General features: G+C 57.3%; 1 protein-coding gene across 1 annotated transcript; it reads right to left on the minus strand.

Annotated features, from left to right (window-relative positions):
• Positions 1-295: 295 nt before the first annotated feature.
• Positions 296-1,000, minus strand: LOC138373066 (trichohyalin-like). Its single transcript, XM_069339091.1, has one exon. The coding sequence runs from the start codon at positions 998-1,000 to the stop codon at positions 296-298; it is 705 nt and encodes a 234-aa protein (XP_069195192.1).
• Positions 1,001-18,728: the final 17,728 nt, after the last annotated feature.

An 18,728-nucleotide genomic window follows, 5' to 3' on the forward strand; every position in this document is an offset into this window, starting at 1 on the left:
CCATGTCCCTCGCCGTCTCTGCATAAGATTTTCCTGGCAAACGTGTACATTCCCTAAAACGTTTCCTGTAACATTCCGGCTTCAGTTTGAAAGAGCAAAGCACAGCTCTCTTCACAGCATCGTAGTTGGTAGACTCCCTGAGGTCGAGCATGTTGTAGGCTTCGCGAGCTTCACCGGTGAGCCTACTCTGAACCAGCTCCGCCCACTCTGCTCTCGGCCACTTCTTCAATGTAGCGACCCTCTCGAAGTGGTCAAAGAAACCTTCAGCTTCGTTTGGTACAAAGACCGGCAAATCTCACTCTCTCACTCGGCGGTCTTCCTGCTGTGGCGGGGCAGGTGGGGCTAGCCCTAGCTCAGCTCGCTTCAGCTCAATCTCTTTGTTTGTTTCGACCTCTTGCTGTTTCAGCTTAGCTTCTAGCTCCCGCTCCTCCCGTCTCAGCTGTGCCTCGTGCTCACGCTCTTCCTTGCGCAGCTGTGCCTCTCGCTCTTCCCGTTTCAGCTGTGCCTCTCGCTCCTGCTCTTCATGTTTCAGTTGTGCCTCTCGCTCCTGCTCTTCAAGTTTCAGTTGTGCCTCTCGCTCCTGCTCTTCACGTTTCAGTTGTGCCTCTCGCTCCTGCTCCTTACGTTTCAGTTGTGCTTCTGCTTCTCGCTCTTCCCCGCGCAGCTGTTCCTCTCGCTCTTCCCGGTGCAGCTGTGCCTCCAGCTGCAGCTTCAATATCTCCAGTTTGACGCTGCGCCTGCTGCCGCTGGATCCCCTGCTGCTTCCACCAATGCTCAAATGTTCTCCCAAACTGGCAGGTGTCTGTGGCCGTTCCTCCCCCAAAGCCTCATCTCTTGTCCTGAGCTGTGCCATGATCTCAAGCCTTCTCTCTCCCACTTTGGAAGATCTCAATTTTATCCCACAGTGGTCGGCTATCGATTGCAGCTGTGCCTTGGTGCAATCCTCCAGCATCTGCTCATCTCTAGTGTCAATGACCCTTGCTACCTTATCATCCTCCATCTTGTGCTACGAGTGATAGCCTGTACCTGATACCTAATACCACTGTGAAGTACCACAATTGCAATCTTTATCTTGATCGTTATCCTGACCATTACCCTGATCGTTATCCTGATCGTAATCCTGGCAAGGTCGCCAATGTCGGGGAGTGCGAGGGGGTAGGTAACAGTGCATACAAGATCTTTATCCCAGACACCTGGCAAGATCGCCAACGTCGGGGTTTACCTTAGTTGTAAGTATAAGTATAAGTATAAGTATAAATGACTGTACTTAATATCCTGTCAGCGGTCGCCAACGTCGGGGTGTCTCTCTCTCTACATAGACACCACCCACTAGTATTAGTGATAACTGTTACTGACCGTAGCCCTGCGGGTCTTCACTCAATCCTCGCGGCGCCACTGTTCGCCAGGAGAGTATCCCAGTCAATCTCCAGCCGGTCTTTAAAGCCAAAGACGAGTGAGAACACAGATGCTCTCTCCTAACCGTGTGCCCGCCCCAACAAGGGCTCTACTACTAACTGCAAGGTCGCCAACTGGTATTTCCCGTCTCCAGTAACACATCAATGGTATTGTGGAATTGTGGTACTAGTGGCAGAGAGCTCACTCATTAAATCTGGTCACAGGCAGGTATATGTCTCTAATACTCTCACTCTTTGGAACTGTTCTATAGCAACAAGATATATGGAGGGATAATACAAACACGAAGGTATTTTGTATTTTACTTAAAAGCTTCAAGGTATTATATCCGTATCAACAACGAAACATCAAGTACATGCAGAAAGTCATTCTCTCTTCATAGAACCAGGGCTCGTCTAGAGGGCAACACTCCCCCTCTTGTCAATGTCAGCTGGGCAGCCTCCCTCACCGTGTGAATACTTATGTACTTGTTTCTTTGGCGTAAAGCACCTATTTCTTTAAATTCGCAGGGATCACTATGTTTGTCATCAACACAATATTTTCTATAATGGCAATAGAACGCAATGAATCACCACACTGATCTCAAGTTCAATAACTCATTTCTACAGCAATTAACATAATATTTCACTATAATGGCATTAAACACGGCAGATCATAATAATGATAATGGATGCAATTAACCACAGTACTGTCCTTAGATTCAGTAATTCCTTTCGAAGGCAATAACACAATTAATCACTGCACACATGAAAATTTTATTCAACACACCAATATATATATATGGATCAATTCATCAATATCAATAATAATAAGATAAATACTGGGCATACAGCCTAACACCAATAACTGGTACACTTATATTTATATTCTCTGACATAAGTTATCATATTAATGTCACATGAAAGAAATCATCATCGACACAGTAAATTCCTCAATAATCCCAGGTGCCTACACACACCACATATATAAATATCGTGAGAGCTCTGTCCAGCCTCACTCTGCACAACTGTGCCTTACTGTGACATAGACATCGGTGAGCCTTGCTCACGACATATAAGATACTCTGTCTAAATATAACTGACTAAAGGGGAATTGGGAGGGAAACTAGAATCACCTACTTCCACCTCACTGATGTGGACTCGCCCTCCGGTGAGAGTTGAATTGTAGCTCCTGGTCCCGGCTCTCGACTCGTTGTAGGGAATGCCCCCACACACACACATTGATGCTCTCTCCAGGAACCCAATCAACATCCCAAAATAAACGCGTCATCACCGTGCTCTGTCCTCCGCAGGTTTGTGCTCCTCCACAACGTCTTGCAGGGTTGGAGTCGGTCTCTTGGCTGTCGACTTCTCCTCGCAACTACGTCTGCAAACCTACTTTTCGGCTGCAGTCGTCCTGATTCCCAATTAGTTTTCTTCTCCCACTGCTTCCCGGTGGACTGGCCCAGCCGCTACGTCATCACTAGATGGGTGATCTGCCTCAGACGTCACATACGTCACTGCACAGACTTCACTTCTTCTTGCACAACACCTGTCCCTGGAGCACTTGTTGCTCAATATTCCGTCGATTCCCTCTTTGGGTCCAACACATGGAATGAAGGAAGACCTCACAGCGTACTTGCAGATTACGGGTGATGCGTAAAATTCCCGGGAGCGGGTTACAACTGTCAAACTGACAGGACCAACCTTCGCACATCCGTCCACCTTGACGTGATGTGTCAGACTGGTTCCTCATGGAGGATTGGCCCAGCCGCTACGTCATCACTGTTGAAGCTATCAGACGTCCCAGACGTCACTGTCTAGACTTCCCTCTTGCACAGCACCTGTCCCTGGAGTACTTGTTGCTCAATATTCCGTCGATTACCTCTTCGGTCCAACACATGAACGAAGGAAGACCTCACCAAGTGCTGGCAGACCGCTGGTGATGCGTAAATCCTCCGGAGATGGGGGATCCTGTCAAACTGACAGGATCCCCTGTCGCACGTTCGACAACCTTGACGTGCTGTCTCAGACTGGTGGCGCCACCGCGGCGCAATGACCGGACCCCCCTGCCGTCGTGACGTCATACTTGCCAGGGGCGATTTTCATTTGCTCCCTGTGCCACGTCATTGTCAGTGACCAGTCTGGTGCCACTGACATCACACAGTTTTGGCAGCAAAACGGAGGGGCCGGCGCCATATTGGTGTCCTAAAGGGCCTATACCACAGGCCAAATTACACGTCTTTTACGAATTTCTCGCCACCGCAAAAACACTACGCGCTCCCACATATATCAAATTGTTGCCCGCAACGTAGAGAACGCTCGGGTAAAGTGGATATGACTCTTACAGCAGGCGTGGGAGAAATAAAAGGGGGGGGGGGAACTGTTACCCAGCAAACAATTTTAGGTTGCCACAACATATCTGGAAAGGATTGGAAACGTTTGTTTTATCGTATCAGATACGATATTGTGTGTGGACTTAAATAGGTTTCCAAAACTTATAACCAAAACCTACGTATCTAACACTAATTTGAGATGTTGTGGCAACTTTACAATCCTAACCTAAATCATTCATAATCCATTCATATACCAATATGAATCTCTTATGAAAGGTTTGAGCCTATAATCTGAACCCTTTTCACATCTTTGTGTTTAAAGTTAAATTTCTTGAAATTAAATTATATTTTATATTATATTATTTTTATTATATTTTATATTATATTATTATTTTCAATTTAAATATTAAAACCAATTAAAGGGTAAAAAAATCTAATAATTTATATTTCATTTATTATTTACTAACAATTATAATTATTTACTAACGGAGAGTGGGGAGGCTGTACAGCGGAGAGTGGCGGCTGTGGCGGACAGTGGCGGCGGTGGCGGATAGTGGCGGCGGGCGGACAGTGGCGGCGGGCGGACAGTGGCGGCGGCGGGCGGACAGTGGCGGCGGGCGGACAGTGGCGGCGGTGGCGGATAGTGGCGGCGGGCAGACAGTGGCGGCGGTGGCGGATAGTGGCGGCGGGCGGACAGTGGCGGCGGGCGAACAGTGGCGGCGGTGGCGGATAGTGGCGGCTGTGGCGGATAGTGGCGGCGGGCGGACCGTGGCGGCTGTGGCGGCGGTGGTGGACAGTGGCGGCGGGCAGACAGTGGCGGCGGCGGGCGGACAGTGGCGGCGGCGGGCGGACAGTGGTGGCGGCAGGCGAACAGTGGCGGCGGCGGGCGGACAGTGGTGGCGGCGGGCGGACAGTGGTGGCGGCGGGCGGACAGTGGTGGCGGCGGGCGGACAGTGGTGGCGGCGGGCGGACAGTGGTGGCGGCGGGCGGACAGTGGTGGCGGCGGGCGGACAGTGGTGGCGGCGGGCGGACAGTGGTGGCGGCGGGCGGACAGTGGTGGCGGCGGGCGGACAGTGGTGGCGGCGGGCGGACAGTGGTGGCGGTGGCAGACAATGGTGGCGGTGGCAGACAGTGGTGGCGGTGGCAGACAGTGGTGGCGGTGGCGGACAGTGGTGGCGGTGGCGGATAGTGGCAGCGGGCGGACAGTGGGGGCGGGCGGACAGTGGCGGCGGGCGGACAGTGGCGGCGGGCGGACAGTGGCGGCGGTGGCGGATAGTGGCGGCGGGCGGACAGTGGCGGGGGGCGGACAGTGGCGGCGGACGGACAGTGGCGGCGGTGGCGGATACTGGCGGCGGGCGGACAGTGGCGGCGGGCGGACAGGGCGGCGGCGGGCGGACAGTGGCGGCGGGCGGACAGTGGCGGCAGGCGGACAGTGGCGGCGGTGGCGGATAGTGGCGGCGGGCGGACAGTGGCGGCGGTGGCGGATAGTGGCGGCGGGCGGACAGTGGCGGCGGGCGGACAGTGGCGGCGGTGGCGGATAGTGGCGGCGGGCGGACAGTGGCGGCGGGCGGACAGTGGCGGCGGTGGCGGATAGTGGCGGCGGGCGGACAGTGGCGCCGGCGGACAGTGGCGGCGGTGGCGGATAGTGGCGGCGGGCGGACAGTGGCGGCGGGCGGACAGGGCGGACAGTGGCGGCGTGCGGACAGGGCGGACAGGGCGGACAGTGGCGGCGGGCGGACAGTGGCGGCGGGCGGACAGTGGCGGCGGTGGCGGATAGTGGCGGCGGGCGGACAGTGGCGGCGGGCGAACAGTGGCGGCGGTGGCGGATAGTGGCGGCTGTGGCGGATAGTGGCGGCGGGCGGACCGTGGCAGCTGTGGCGGCGGTGGTGGACAGTGGCGGCGGGCGGACAGTGGTGGCGGCGGGCGGATAGTGGTGGCGGCGGGCGGACAGTGGTGGCGGCGGGCGAACAGTGGCGGCGGTGGCGGATAGTGGCGGCTGTGGCGGATAGTGGCGGCGGGCGGACCGTGGCGGCTGTGGCGGCGGTGGTGGACAGTGGCGGCGGGCGGACAGTGGCGGCGGCGGGCGGACAGTGGCGGCGGCGAGCGGACAGTGGCGGCGGCAGGCGGACAGTGGCGGCGGCGGGCGGACAGTGGTGGCGGCGGGCGAACAGTGGCGGCGGCGGGCGGACAGTGGTGGCGGCGGGCGGACAGTGGTGGCGGCGGGCGGACAGTGGTGGCGGCGGGCGGACAGTGGTGGCGGCGGGCGGACAGTGGTGGCGGCGGGCGGACAGTGGTGGCGGCGGGCGGACAGTGGTGGCGGCGGGCGGACAGTGGTGGCGGCGGGCGGACAGTGGTGGCGGCGGGCGGACAGTGGTGGCGGCGGGCGGACAGTGGTGGCGGCGGGCAGACAGTGGTGGCGGTGGCAGACAGTCGTGGCGGTGGCAGACAGTGGTGGCGGTGGCGGACAGTGGTGGCGGTGGCGGATAGTGGCAGCGGGCGGACAGTGGCGGCGGGCGGACAGTGGCGGCGGGCGGACAGTGGCGGCGGGCGGACAGTGGCGGCGGTGGCGGATAGTGGCGGCGGGCGGACAGTGGCGGGGGGCGGACAGTGGCGGCGGACGGACAGTGGCGGCGGTGGCGGATAGTGGCGGCGGGCGGACAGTGGCGGCGGGCGGACAGGGCGGCGGCGGGCGGACAGTGGCGGCGGGCGGACAGTGGCGGCGGGCGGACAGTGGCGGCGGTGGCGGATAGTGGCGGCGGGCGGACAGTGGCGGCAGTGGCGGATAGTGGCGGCGGGCGGACAGTGGCGGCGGGCGGACAGGGCAGCGGCGGGCGGACAGTGGCGGCGGGCGGACAGTGGCGGCGGGCGGACAGTGGCGGCGGTGGCGGATAGTGGCGGCGGGCGGACAGTGGCGGCGGTGGCGGATAGTGGCGGCGGGCGGACAGTGGCGGCGGGCGGACAGTGGCGGCGGTGGCGGATAGTGGCGGCGGGCGGACAGTGGCGGCGGGCGGACAGTGGCGGCGGTGGCGGATAGTGGCGGCGGGCGGACAGTGGCGCCGGCGGACAGTGGCGGCGGTGGCGGATAGTGGCGGCGGGCGGACAGTGGCGGCGGGCGGACAGGGCGGCGGCGGGCGGACAGTGGCGGCGGGCGGACAGTGGCGGCGGGCGGACAGTGGCGGCGGTGGCGGATAGTGGCGGCGGGCGGACAGTGGCGGCGGGCGAACAGTGGCGGCGGTGGCGGATAGTGGCGGCTGTGGCGGATAGTGGCGGCGGGCGGACCGTGGCGGCTGTGGCGGCGGTGGTGGACAGTGGCGGCGGGCGGACAGTGGCGGCGGCGGGCGGACATTGGCGGCGGCGAGCGGACAGTGGCGGCGGCGGGCGGACAGTGGCGGCGGCGGGCGGACAGTGGTGGCGGCGGGCGAACAGTGGCGGCGGCGGGCGGACAGTGGTGGCGGCGGGCGGACAGTGGTGGCGGCGGGCGGACAGTGGTGGCGGCGGGCGGACAGTGGTGGCGGCAGGCGGACAGTGGTGGCGGCGGGCGGACAGTGGTGGCGGCGGGCGGACAGTGGTGGCGGCGGGCGGACAGTGGTGGCGGCGGGCGGACAGTGGTGGCGGTGGCAGACAGTGGTGGCGGTGGCAGACAGTGGTGGCGGTGGCAGACAGTGGTGGCGGTGGCGGACAGTGGTGGCGGTGGCGGATAGTGGCAGCGGGCGGACAGTGGCGGCGGGCGGACAGTGGCGGCGGTGGCGGATAGTGGCGGCGGGCGGACAGTGGCGGCGGGCGGACAGTGGCGGCGGTGGCGGATAGTGGCGGCGGGCGGACAGTGGCGGCGGGCGGACAGTGGCGGCGGACGAACAGTGGCGGCGGTGGCGGATAGTGGCGGCGGGCGGACAGTGGCGGCGGGCGGACAGTGGCGGCGGGCGGACAGTGGCGGCGGTGGCGGATAGTGGCGGCGGGCGGACAGTGGCGGCGGTGGCGGATAGTGGCGGCGGGCGGACAGTGGCGGCGGGCGGACAGTGGCGGCGGTGGCGGATAGTGGCGGCGGGCGGACAGTGGCGGCGGGCGGACAGTGGCGGCGGTGGCGGATAGTGGCGGCGGGCGGACAGTGGCGCTGGCGGACAGTGGCGGCGGTGGCGGATAGTGGCGGCGGGCGGACAGTGGCGGCGGGCGGACAGGGCGGCGGCGGGCGGACAGTGGCGGCGGGCGGACAGTGGCGGCGGGCGGACAGTGGCGGCGGTGGCGGCGGGCGGACAGTGGCGGCGGTGGCGAATAGTGGCGGCGGGCGGACAGTGGCGGCGGTGGCGGATAGTGGCGGCGGGCGGACAGTGGCGGCGGTGGCGGATAGTGGTGGCGGGCGGACAGTGGCGGATAGTGGCGGCGGACGGACAGTGGCGGCGGGCGGACAGTGGCGGCGGTGGCGGATAGTGGCGGCTGTGGCGGATAGTGGCGGCGGGCGGACCGTGGCGGCTGTGGCGGCGGTGGTGGACAGTGGCGGCGGGCCGACAGTGGCGGCAGCGGGCGGACAGTGGTGGCGGCGGGCGGACAGTGGTGGCGGCGGGCGGACAGTGGTGGCGGCAGGCGGACAGTGGTGGCGGCGGGCGGACAGTGGTGGCGGTGGGCGGACAGTGGTGGCGGTGGCGGACAGTGGTGGCGGTGGCGGACAGTGGCGGCGGTGGCGGACAGTGGCGGCGGTGGCAGACAGTGGCGGCGGTGGCGGACAGTGGCGGCGGTGGCGGACAGTGGCGGCGGTGGCGGACACTGGCGGCTGTGTCTGGCGGTGGTGGCGGGCGGTGGCGGGCGGTGGCGGGTGGTGGCGGGCGGCGGCGGTTGTGGTGGGTGGTGGCGGCGGCGGCAGTGATGGGTGGTGGCGGCAGTGGTGGTGGGTGGTGGTGGCGGCGGCGGCTGGTGGTGGTGGGTGGTGGCGGCGGGTGGCGGTGGTGGGTGGCGGTGGCTGGTGGCGGGTGGCGGCTGGTGGTGGGTGGTGGCGGCGGGTGGTGGGTGGCGGTGGTGGGTGGCGGTGGCTGGTGGCGGGTGGCGGCTGGTGGTGGGTGGTGGCGGGTGGCGGCTGGTGGTGGGTGGTGGCAGGTGGAGGCTGGTGGTGGGTGGTGGGTGGTGGCGGGTGGTGGCTGGTGGTGGGTGGCGGGTGGCGGCGGGTGGCGGCGGGTGGCGGCTGGTGGCGGCTAGCTGGGACACACCCTTCACCACTGAAGGTCTGAGCACAACTAACCATAGAGTCTCTCTCACCACCAGCCCAGTGTTGCCAGCTTGCGCTCTCAAAATGTTTCCTTCAAAGATTGTATATTATCTTTGAACAACAAGTTTGATTATCAAGGAAATAATGCATATATTATTGTCACATTAATACTGTGCAATATCTTATTACATTCCTGCTAAATAATTATAATTTGAAACAGGACAAAAAATCCAACATATATATAAAAACCAACATTAGAGATCACGAGGCCTAGGCCTAGGCCTATCTGTGACCACACATCCTGCTTTGCTGGCCTGCTACCTTCTCACACCTCACACTCTTAACTCTCTCATAATCACTCTCACTCTCAATCACTCTTACGCACTATTACTCACTCTTACTCTCAATCACTCTTACACACTATTACTCACTCTTACTCTCAATCACTCTTACGCACTATTACTCACTCTTACTCTCAGTCATCCTTACTCACTCTCATACTCACTCTTACTCTGTCACTCTTACTCTCTGTCACTCTTACTCTCTGTCACTCTTACTCTGTCACTCTTACTCTCTGTCACTCTTACTCTGTCACTCTTACTCTGTCACTCTTACTCTGTCACTCTTACTCTCTGTCACTCTTACTCTCTGCCACTCTTACTCTCTGTCACTCTTACTCTCTGTCACTCTTACTCTGTCATTCTTACTCACTCTCAGTCACCCTTACCCATTCATACTCACTCTCTCACTCTTACTCTCATACTCTTACTCTCAATTACTCTTACTCTCAATCACTCTTACTCCCAATCACTCCTACTCCCAATCACTCCTACTGTCAATAACTCCTACTCTCATTCTTACTCTTACTCTTACTCCCAATCACTCTTACTCTCAATCACTCTTATTCTCATTCTTACTCTTACTCTCACTCTTACTCTTACTCCCAATCACTCTTACTCCCAATCACTCTTACTCTCAATCACTCTTACTCTCAATCACTCTTACTCGCAATCACTCTTACTCTCATTCTTACTCTTACTCACTCTTACTCTCAATCACTCTTATTCTCATTCTTACTCCTACTCCCAATCACTCTTACTCCCAATCACTCTTACTCTCAATCACTCTTACTCCCAATCACTCTTACTCTCAATCACTCTTACTCTCAATCACTCTTACTCTCACTAACTCTCAATCACTCTTACTCTCACTCTAACTCTCAATCACTCTTACGCACTATTACTCACTCTTACTCTCAGTCATCCTTACTCACTCTCATACTCACTCTTTCTCTGTCACTCTTACTCTCTGTCACTCTTACTCTCTGTCACTCTTACTCTCTGTCACTCTTACTCTGTCACTCTTACTCTCTGTCACTCTTACTCTGTCACTCTTACTCTGTCACTCTTACTCTCTGTCACTCTTACTCTCTGTCACTCTTACTCTCTGTCACTCTTACTCTCTGTCACTCATACTCTGTCATTCTTACTCACTCTCAGTCACCCTTACCCATTCATACTCACTCTCTCACTCTTACTCTCATACTCTTACTCTCAATTACTCCTACTCTCAATCACTCTTACTCCCAATCACTCCTACTCCCAATCACTCCTACTCTCAATCACTCCTACTCTCATTCTTACTCTTACTCTTACTCCCAATCACTCTTACTCTCAATCACTCTTATTCTCATTCTTACTCTTACTCTCACTCTTACTCTTACTCCCAATCACTCTTACTCCCAATCACTCTTACTCTCAATCACTCTTACTCTCAATCACTCTTACTCTCAATCACTCTTACTCTCATTCTTACTCTTACTCACTCTTACTCTCAATCACTCTTATTCTCATTCTTACTCCTACTCCCAATCACTCTTACTCCCAATCACTCTTACTCACAATCACTCTTACTCCCAATCACTCTTACTCTCAATCACTCTTACTCTCAATCACTCTTACTCTCAATCACTCTTACTCTCAATCACTCATACTCTCAATCACTCTTACTCTCACTAACTCTCAATCACTCTTACTCTCACTCTAACTCTCAATCACTCTTACTCTCATACTCACCCTTACTCTCAATCACTTTTACTCTCACTCTTACTCATTCTGTCACCCTTACTCACTCTGTCACTCTTACTCACTCTCAGTCACTCTTACTTATACTCACTCTTACTCACACTTACACACTCTCTGGCACTCTCACTCACCTTCAGTCACTCTTACCCACTCTCGCTCACTCTTACTCACTCTAGTTAATAAGAACACGCCAATATAAGACAACAAAACGTTTTCAGATTCTTTCACACCACTTTCCAGCAACTTTTATAATTTATATAAATTATCTTAGGGAATAATACATAAATTGTGTCATAAATTTGTTTGTCATAAATTTTATGACAAACAAGTCATAAAAATTAAGAACAGGGATAAATTACTCTAGGAATAATATAAAGACAAAATGGCATAAACAGGTGCTGAGAATATAGCGCTAGCTGGGAACCTCCACCAATAAACAGGACGCGTATCAGTTGGTTGTTCACAGCTTGAGAGCACAAGGATATTCTGACTTCAATGGCTGGTTCAAGCCCAGTCATCGACTTAGGTAGAGGGCGCTGAGGTGCAGAGGTGCAAGTGTGCAGACGGCGGGTCACCAATCAGAAGCAGGCAGGCTGGAATGGTAGTGTGCTGGTTGATGAAGGGCGAGCCGGCATGGAGGGAGTGTTGAGTGGGGGTTTAGGGTACGTTTTGCCTCCTGGTCAAAACGTTTTGTGCTACTGGTAGACGTATCTTAAAGGTAGCATCTTATTCTTGTATATGTGTAAGTCTCTTTATGTAGGGAAGAGCAGGCTCAATTTCTCTTGAAAGAGATTATCATCACAACTCTCCCCCAAAGCCTGCGCTTACGGGTGAAGTTATGTCTTCAGGTGGTAGAGTGGTAGGTGGAGCTGCCTCTACCTCATAGACTCTGGAGAGGGCGTCTGCTATGATGTTGTCAGAACCCTTGATGTAGAAAATCTCCAGGTTGAAATTCTGCAGATATAAAGCCCATCGTAGAAGTCGGGCTTGCTGCAAGAAGTGTAGGGGATCGTGGTCCGAGTAGATGGTGGTAGACCGAGCACCCTGTAGGTACGATGCAAAGTGCTGTAAATTCAGGACGATGGAGAGTAGCTCCTTTTCGATAGTGCTGTAATTCTTCTAGTGTGGTTTTAACTTGTAGCTGTAGTAGCTAACAGGTAGAACCTCCTCGCCTCGTTGTTGCATCAGGACGCCCCCGATGCCGGTACCACTGGCGTCGACATGGAGGATGAACGGCTTCGTGATATCTAGCGAGGCAAGAATGGGATTAGAACAGGACAGAGATTTAAGTTGTTCAAAAGCAATGGTTTGCTGAATGGTCCAATGATACCGTTGCTTGGGGCTAGTTAAAGTGATCAATGGTGTCGCTACCGTACTAAAATTCTTCACAAACCTACGGTAGTAGGTAGTAGGCAAGACCAAGGAAGCGCAGGAGCTGCTTCCTGGTGGTAAGCTGTGGGTAATGCTGGATGGCTTGAGTGTATACGTTTAACGGAGCTAGGCTGCCACTCCCTATCACATGACCAAGATAACGCACTTTACCTTTAGCAAAGGTGGACTTGCCCAAGTTGATGGTGAGGCCGGCTGTCAGGAGCTTGGCGAACAATCGTTGCAGCTGGAGCAATGTACGTCCCAGGTGTTAGTTGCTACAACGATATCATCCAAGTAGGCGTAGGTGTTATCTAAGCCATGGATGACGCGGTTGACAGCTCGCTGGAAGGTGGCCGGGGCATTACATAGTCCAAATAGAAGGCGTTCATATCTGTAAAGGCCGAAAGGAGTGAAGGCAGATATTTCCTTAGCTCGTTCTGTCAAACATACTTTGTAGTATCCTTTGAGTAAGTCTAGCTTGGACAAATACCGAGCATTACCAATGGCGTCAAGGATGTCATCTATTCTAGGTAATGGGTACGTATCATTGACAGTCACAAGATTCAATTTCCGATAATCGGTACACAACCTCACTTTACCTTGCGGTTTCGGCACCAAGATGCAGGGTGAGGCCCAAGGGAACTCACAAGGAGTGGCCACCCCATGATCCAGGAGGTACTGTACTGCAGCACGCATAACTTCCTCTTTGCTCGGGCTGATTCAATAGAAAGGTTGACGAATCGGCCGGATGTCAGGGAGTAGCTGGATGTCGTGGTGAACCACATTACACTCCTGTGGATCATCGCTGAACAACTTCTGATGTTCCTTGAAGATTCTGATGAGAGGAGCACTATTACTGTCCTGTAAATAGTTATGAAGATCAGTAAGAATTTCCGAGTTGGAGCCCAGCAAACACAAATCATCTACACAACGTTCGCCTATCTCTTCCCATAGGTGTGGGAATGATTTGCATTGAGAATGGTGCAGGAGAGCCTTTGAGAAACTTTTACTCAAAAAATCCAAACACAAAGGTTTAATTATAAATTGTTTTTCTACAATTATTTTCTTCCAAATGTAAAACAAATAGTTTTTACATGTTTAAATATAAAATTTATGGTGTTTTTTTGTAAAATTCATTAATAAATTGTGAATGATATATATTGGCTGAGTGAAACCTTTAAAATCCATTTAGTTATAATATGAACAGAAAAAAGTAGTTTTCCAAATTTTCTAAAAATCGCTCTTTTTAACACAATTTGACTCCTTATGCATTCCACTAAACACTAATATCATGTTTAAATATATAATTTATGTATTATTCCCTAGGATAATTTATATAAATTTTAAAAGTTGCTGGAAAGTGGTGAGAACGAATCTGAAAACGTTTTGTTGTCTTATATTGGCGTGTTCTTATTAACTAGAGTGAGTAAGAGTGAGCGAGAGTGGGTAAGAGTGAGTAAGAGTGAATGAAGGTGAGTGAGAGTGCCAGAGAGTGTGTAAGTGTGAGTAAGAGTGAGTATAAGTAAGAGTGACTGAGAGTGAGTAAGAGTGACAGAGTGAGTAAGAGTGAGAGTAAGAGTGACAGAATGAGTAAGAGTGAGAGTAAAGTGATTGAGAGTAAGGGTGAGTATGAGAGTAAGAGTGATTGAGAGTTAGAGTGAGAGTAAGAGTGATTGAGAGTTAGTGAGAGTAAGAGTGATTGAGAGTAAGAGTGATTGAGAGTTAGTGAGAGTAAGAGTGATTGAGAGTAAGAGTGATTGAGAGTAAGAGTGATTGAGAGTAAGAGTGATTGAGAGTAAGAGTGATTGGGAGTAAGAGTGATTGAGAGTAAGAGTGATTGGGAGTAAGAGTGATTGGGAGTAGGAGTTAGAGTGAGAGTAGGAGTAAGAATGAGAATAAGAGTGATTGAGAGTAAGAGTGAGTAAGAGTAAGAATGAGAGTAAGAGTGATTGAGAGTAAGAGTGATTGAGAGTAAGAGTGATTGAGAGTAAGAGTGATTGGGAGTAAGAGTGATTGGGAGTAAGAGTGATTGGGAGTAAGAGTAAGAGTGAGAGTAAGAATGAGAATAAGAGTGATTGAGAGTAAGAGTGATTGGGAGTAAGAGTAAGAGTAAGAATGAGAGTAGGAGTGATTGAGAGTAGGAGTGATTGGGAGTAGGAGTGATTGGGAGTAAGAGTGATTGAGAGTAAGAGTAATTGAGAGTAAGAGTATGAGAGTAAGAGTGAGAGAGTGAGTATGAATGGGTAAGGGTGACTGAGAGTGAGTAAGAATGACAGAGTAAGAGTGACAGAGAGTAAGAGTGACAGAGAGTAAGAGTGACAGAGAGTAAGAGTGACAGAGAGTAAGAGTGACAGAGAGTAAGAGTGACAGAGTAAGAGTGACAGAGAGTAAGAGTGACAGAGAGTAAGAGTGACAGAGAGTAAGAGTGACAGAGAGTAAGAGTGACAGAGTAAGAGTGACAGAGAGTAAGAGTGACAGAGAGTAAGAGTGACAGAGTAAGAGTGACAGAGAGTAAGAGTGACAGAGAGTAAGAGTGACAGAGAGTAAGAGTGACAGAGTAAGAGTGACAGTGAGTAAGAATGACAGAGAGTAAGAGTGACAGAGAGTAAGAGTGACAGAGAGTAAGAGTGACAGAGTAAGAGTGACAGAGTAAGAGTGACAGAGTAAGAGTGACAGAGAGTAAGAGTGACAGAGAGTAAGAGTGACAGAGTAAGAGTGACAGAGAGTAAGAGTGACAGAGAGTAAGAGTGACAGAGTAAGAGTGACAGAGTGTAAGAGTGACAGAGTAAGAGTGACAGAGAGTAAGAGTGACAGAGAGTAAGAGTGACAGAGTAAGAGTGACAGAGAGTAAGAGTGACAGAGTAAGAGTGACAGAGTAAGAGTGACAGAGAGTAAGAGTGACAGAGAGTAAGAGTGACAGAGAGTAAGAGTGACAGAGAGTAAGAGTGACAGAGAGTAAGAGTGACAGAGTAAGAGTGACAGAGTAAGAGTGACAGAGTAAGAGTGACAGAGAGTAAGAGTGACAGAGAGTAAGAGTGACAGAGAGTAAGAGTGACAGAGTAAGAGTGACAGAGAGTAGGAGTGACAGAGTGTAAGAGTGACAGTAAGAGTGACAGAGAGTAAGAGTGACAGAGAGTAAGAGTGACAGAGTAAGAGTGACAGAGTAAGAGAGTGAGAGTGATTATGAGAGAGTTAAGAGTGTGAGGTGTTTGAGTGTAGCAGGCCAGGGAGGCAGGATGTGTGGTCACAGGCGAGGCCTAGGCCTCGTGATCTCTAATGTTGGTTTTTATATATATGTTGGATTTTTTGTCCTGTTTCAAATTATAATTATTTAGCAGGAATGTAATAAGATATTGCACAGTATTAATGTGACAATAATATATGCATTATTTCCTTGATAATCAAACTTGTTGTTCAAAGATAATATACAATCTTTGAAGGAAACATTTTGAGAGCGCAAGCTGGCAACACTGTTCTGGTGGGTGAGAGAGACATATGGTTAGTTGTACTCAGACCTACAGTGGAGAAGGGTGTGTCCCAGCTGGCCGCCACCCGCCGCCACCCGCCGCCCACCACCAGCCGCCACCCGCCACCACCCGCCACCACCCACCACCAGCCGCCACCCACCACCAGCCGCCACCCGCCGCCACCCGCCACCCACCACCAGCCGCCACCCGCCGCCACCCACCACCAGCCGCCACCTCCCACCACCAGCCGCCACCCGCCGCCACCCGCCACCACCCACCACCAGCCGCCACCCGCCACCACCCACCACCAGCCGCCACCCGCCACCAGCCACCACCACTCACCACCCGCCGCCACCACCCACCACCAGCCGCCACCCGCCACCACCCACCACCAGCCGCCACCCGCCACCAGCCGCCGCCACCACCCACCACCAGCCGCCACCCGCCGCCACCCACCACCCGCCGCCACCCACCACCAGCCGCCACCCGCCGCCACCCACCACCAGCCGCCACCCGCCACCACCCACCACCAGCCGCCACCCGCCACCACCCACCACCAGCCGCCACCCGCCACCACCCACCACCAGCCGCCACCACCCACCACCAGCCGCCACCCGCCACCACCCACCACCAGCCGCCACCCGCCACCGCCACCCACCACCGCCACCCGCCACCGCCACCCGCCACCACCCACCACCAGCCGCCACCACCCACCACCAGCCGCCACCCGCCACCAGCCACCGCCACCCGCCACCAGCCACCGCCACCCACCACCGCCACTCACCACCCGCCACCACCAGCCGCCACCCGCCACCCACCACCGCCACCCGCCGCCACCACCCACCACCACCACCCACCACCACCAGCCGCCGCCGCCACCACCACCCACCACCACCGCCGCCACCACCCATCACCGCCGCCGCCACCACCACCCACCACCACCGCCGCCGCCACCACCCACCACCCACCACAGCCGCCGCCGACACCACCGCCACCACCCACCACAGCCGGCACCACCACCCACCACCACCACCACCACCCACCACCACCACCACCACCACCACCCACCACCGCCGCCACCACCAGCCGCCACAAGCCGCCACCGCCCGCCACCAGCCGCCATCACCACCACCACCACCACCAGCCGCCATCACCGCCACCAGCTGCCACCACCACCAGCCGCCACCACCACCACCACCAGCCGCCATCACCGCCACCAGCTGCCACCACCACCAGCCGCCATCACCGCCACCAGCTGCCACCACCACCAGCCGCCACCACCAGCCGCCACCAGCCGCCACCACCGCCCGCTATCAGCAGTCACCGCCCGTTGCCACAGTCGCCACCGCAAGCCGCCACCGCCAGCCGCCACCAGCCCCCCCCCCCACCGCCGATCGTCACCACCCACCACAGCCGCCGCCGCCCGCCACCGCCCGCCACCGCCCGCCACCACCCACCACAGCCGCCACCACCCACCACCACCCGCCGCCACCACCCACCACCACCCGCCGCCACCACCCACCACCACCAGCCGCCGCCGCCACCCACCACCCGCCGCCGCCGCCACCACCACCCACCACCACCGCCGCCACCACCCACCACCACCCACCACCACCAGCCGCCGCCGCCACCACCACCACCCACCACCACCGCCGCCACCACCCACCACCGCCAGCCGCCACCACTCATCACAGACCCCGCCACCGCCCGCCAGACACAGCCGCCAGTGTCCGCCACCGCCGCCACTGTCCGCCACCGCCGCCACTGTCCGCCACCGCCGCCATTGTCCGCCACCGCCGTCACTGTCCGCCACCGCCGCCACTGTCCGCCACCGCCACCACTGTCCGCCCGCCGCCACCACTGTCCGCCCGCCGCCACCACTGTCCGCCCGCCGCCACCACTGTCCGCCCGCCGCCACCACTGTCCGCCCGCCGCCACCACTGTCCGCCCGCCGCCTCCACTGTCCGCCCGCCGCCTCCACTGTCCGCCCGCCGCCTCCACTGTCCGCCCGCCGCCTCCACTGTCCGCCCGCCGCCGCCACTGTCCGCCCGCCGCCGCCACTGTCCGCCCGCCGCCGCCACTGTCCGCCCGCCGCCTCCACTGTCCGCCCGCCGCCTCCACTGTCCGCCCGCCGCCTCCACTGTCCGCCCGCCGCCTCCACTGTCCGCCCGCCGCCTCCACTGTCCGCCCGCCGCCTCCACTGTCCGCCCGCCGCCGCCACTGTTCGCCCGCCGCCGCCACTGTCCGCCCGCCGCCGCCACTGTCCGCCCGCCGCCGCCACTGTCCGCCCGCCGCCGCCACTGTCCACCACCGCCGCCACGGTCCGCCCGCCGCCACTATCCGCCACAGCCGCCACTGTCCGCCCGCCGCCACTGTCCTCCCGCCGCCACTGTCCGCCCGCCGCCGCCCTGTCCGCCCGCCGCCACTATCCGCCACCGCCGCCACTGTCCGCCCGCCGCCACTGTCCGCCCGCCGCCACTATCCGCCACCGCCGCCACTGTCCGCCCGCCGCCACTGTCCGCCCGCCGCCACTGTCCGCCCGCCGCCACTGTCCGCCCGCCGCCACTGTCCTCCCGCCGCCACTGTCCGCCCGCCGCCGCCCTGTCCGCCCGCCGCCACTATCCGCCACCGCCGCCACTGTCCGCCCGCCGCCACTATCCGCCACCGCCGCCACTGTCCGCCCGCCGCCACTGTCCGCCCGCCGCCACTGTCCGCCCGCCGCCACTGTCCGCCCGCCGCCACTGTCCGCCACCGCCGCCACTGTCCGCCACCGCCGCCACTGTCCGCCCGCCGCCATTGTCCGCCACCGCCGCTACTGTCCGCCCGCCGCCACTGTCCGCCCGCCGCCACTATCCGCCACCGCCGCCACTGTCCGCCACAGCCGC

The sequence above is a fragment of the Procambarus clarkii genome, chromosome 41 (genome assembly GCF_040958095.1).
Source record: "Procambarus clarkii isolate CNS0578487 chromosome 41, FALCON_Pclarkii_2.0, whole genome shotgun sequence".
Taxonomy (NCBI): domain Eukaryota; kingdom Metazoa; phylum Arthropoda; class Malacostraca; order Decapoda; family Cambaridae; genus Procambarus; species Procambarus clarkii.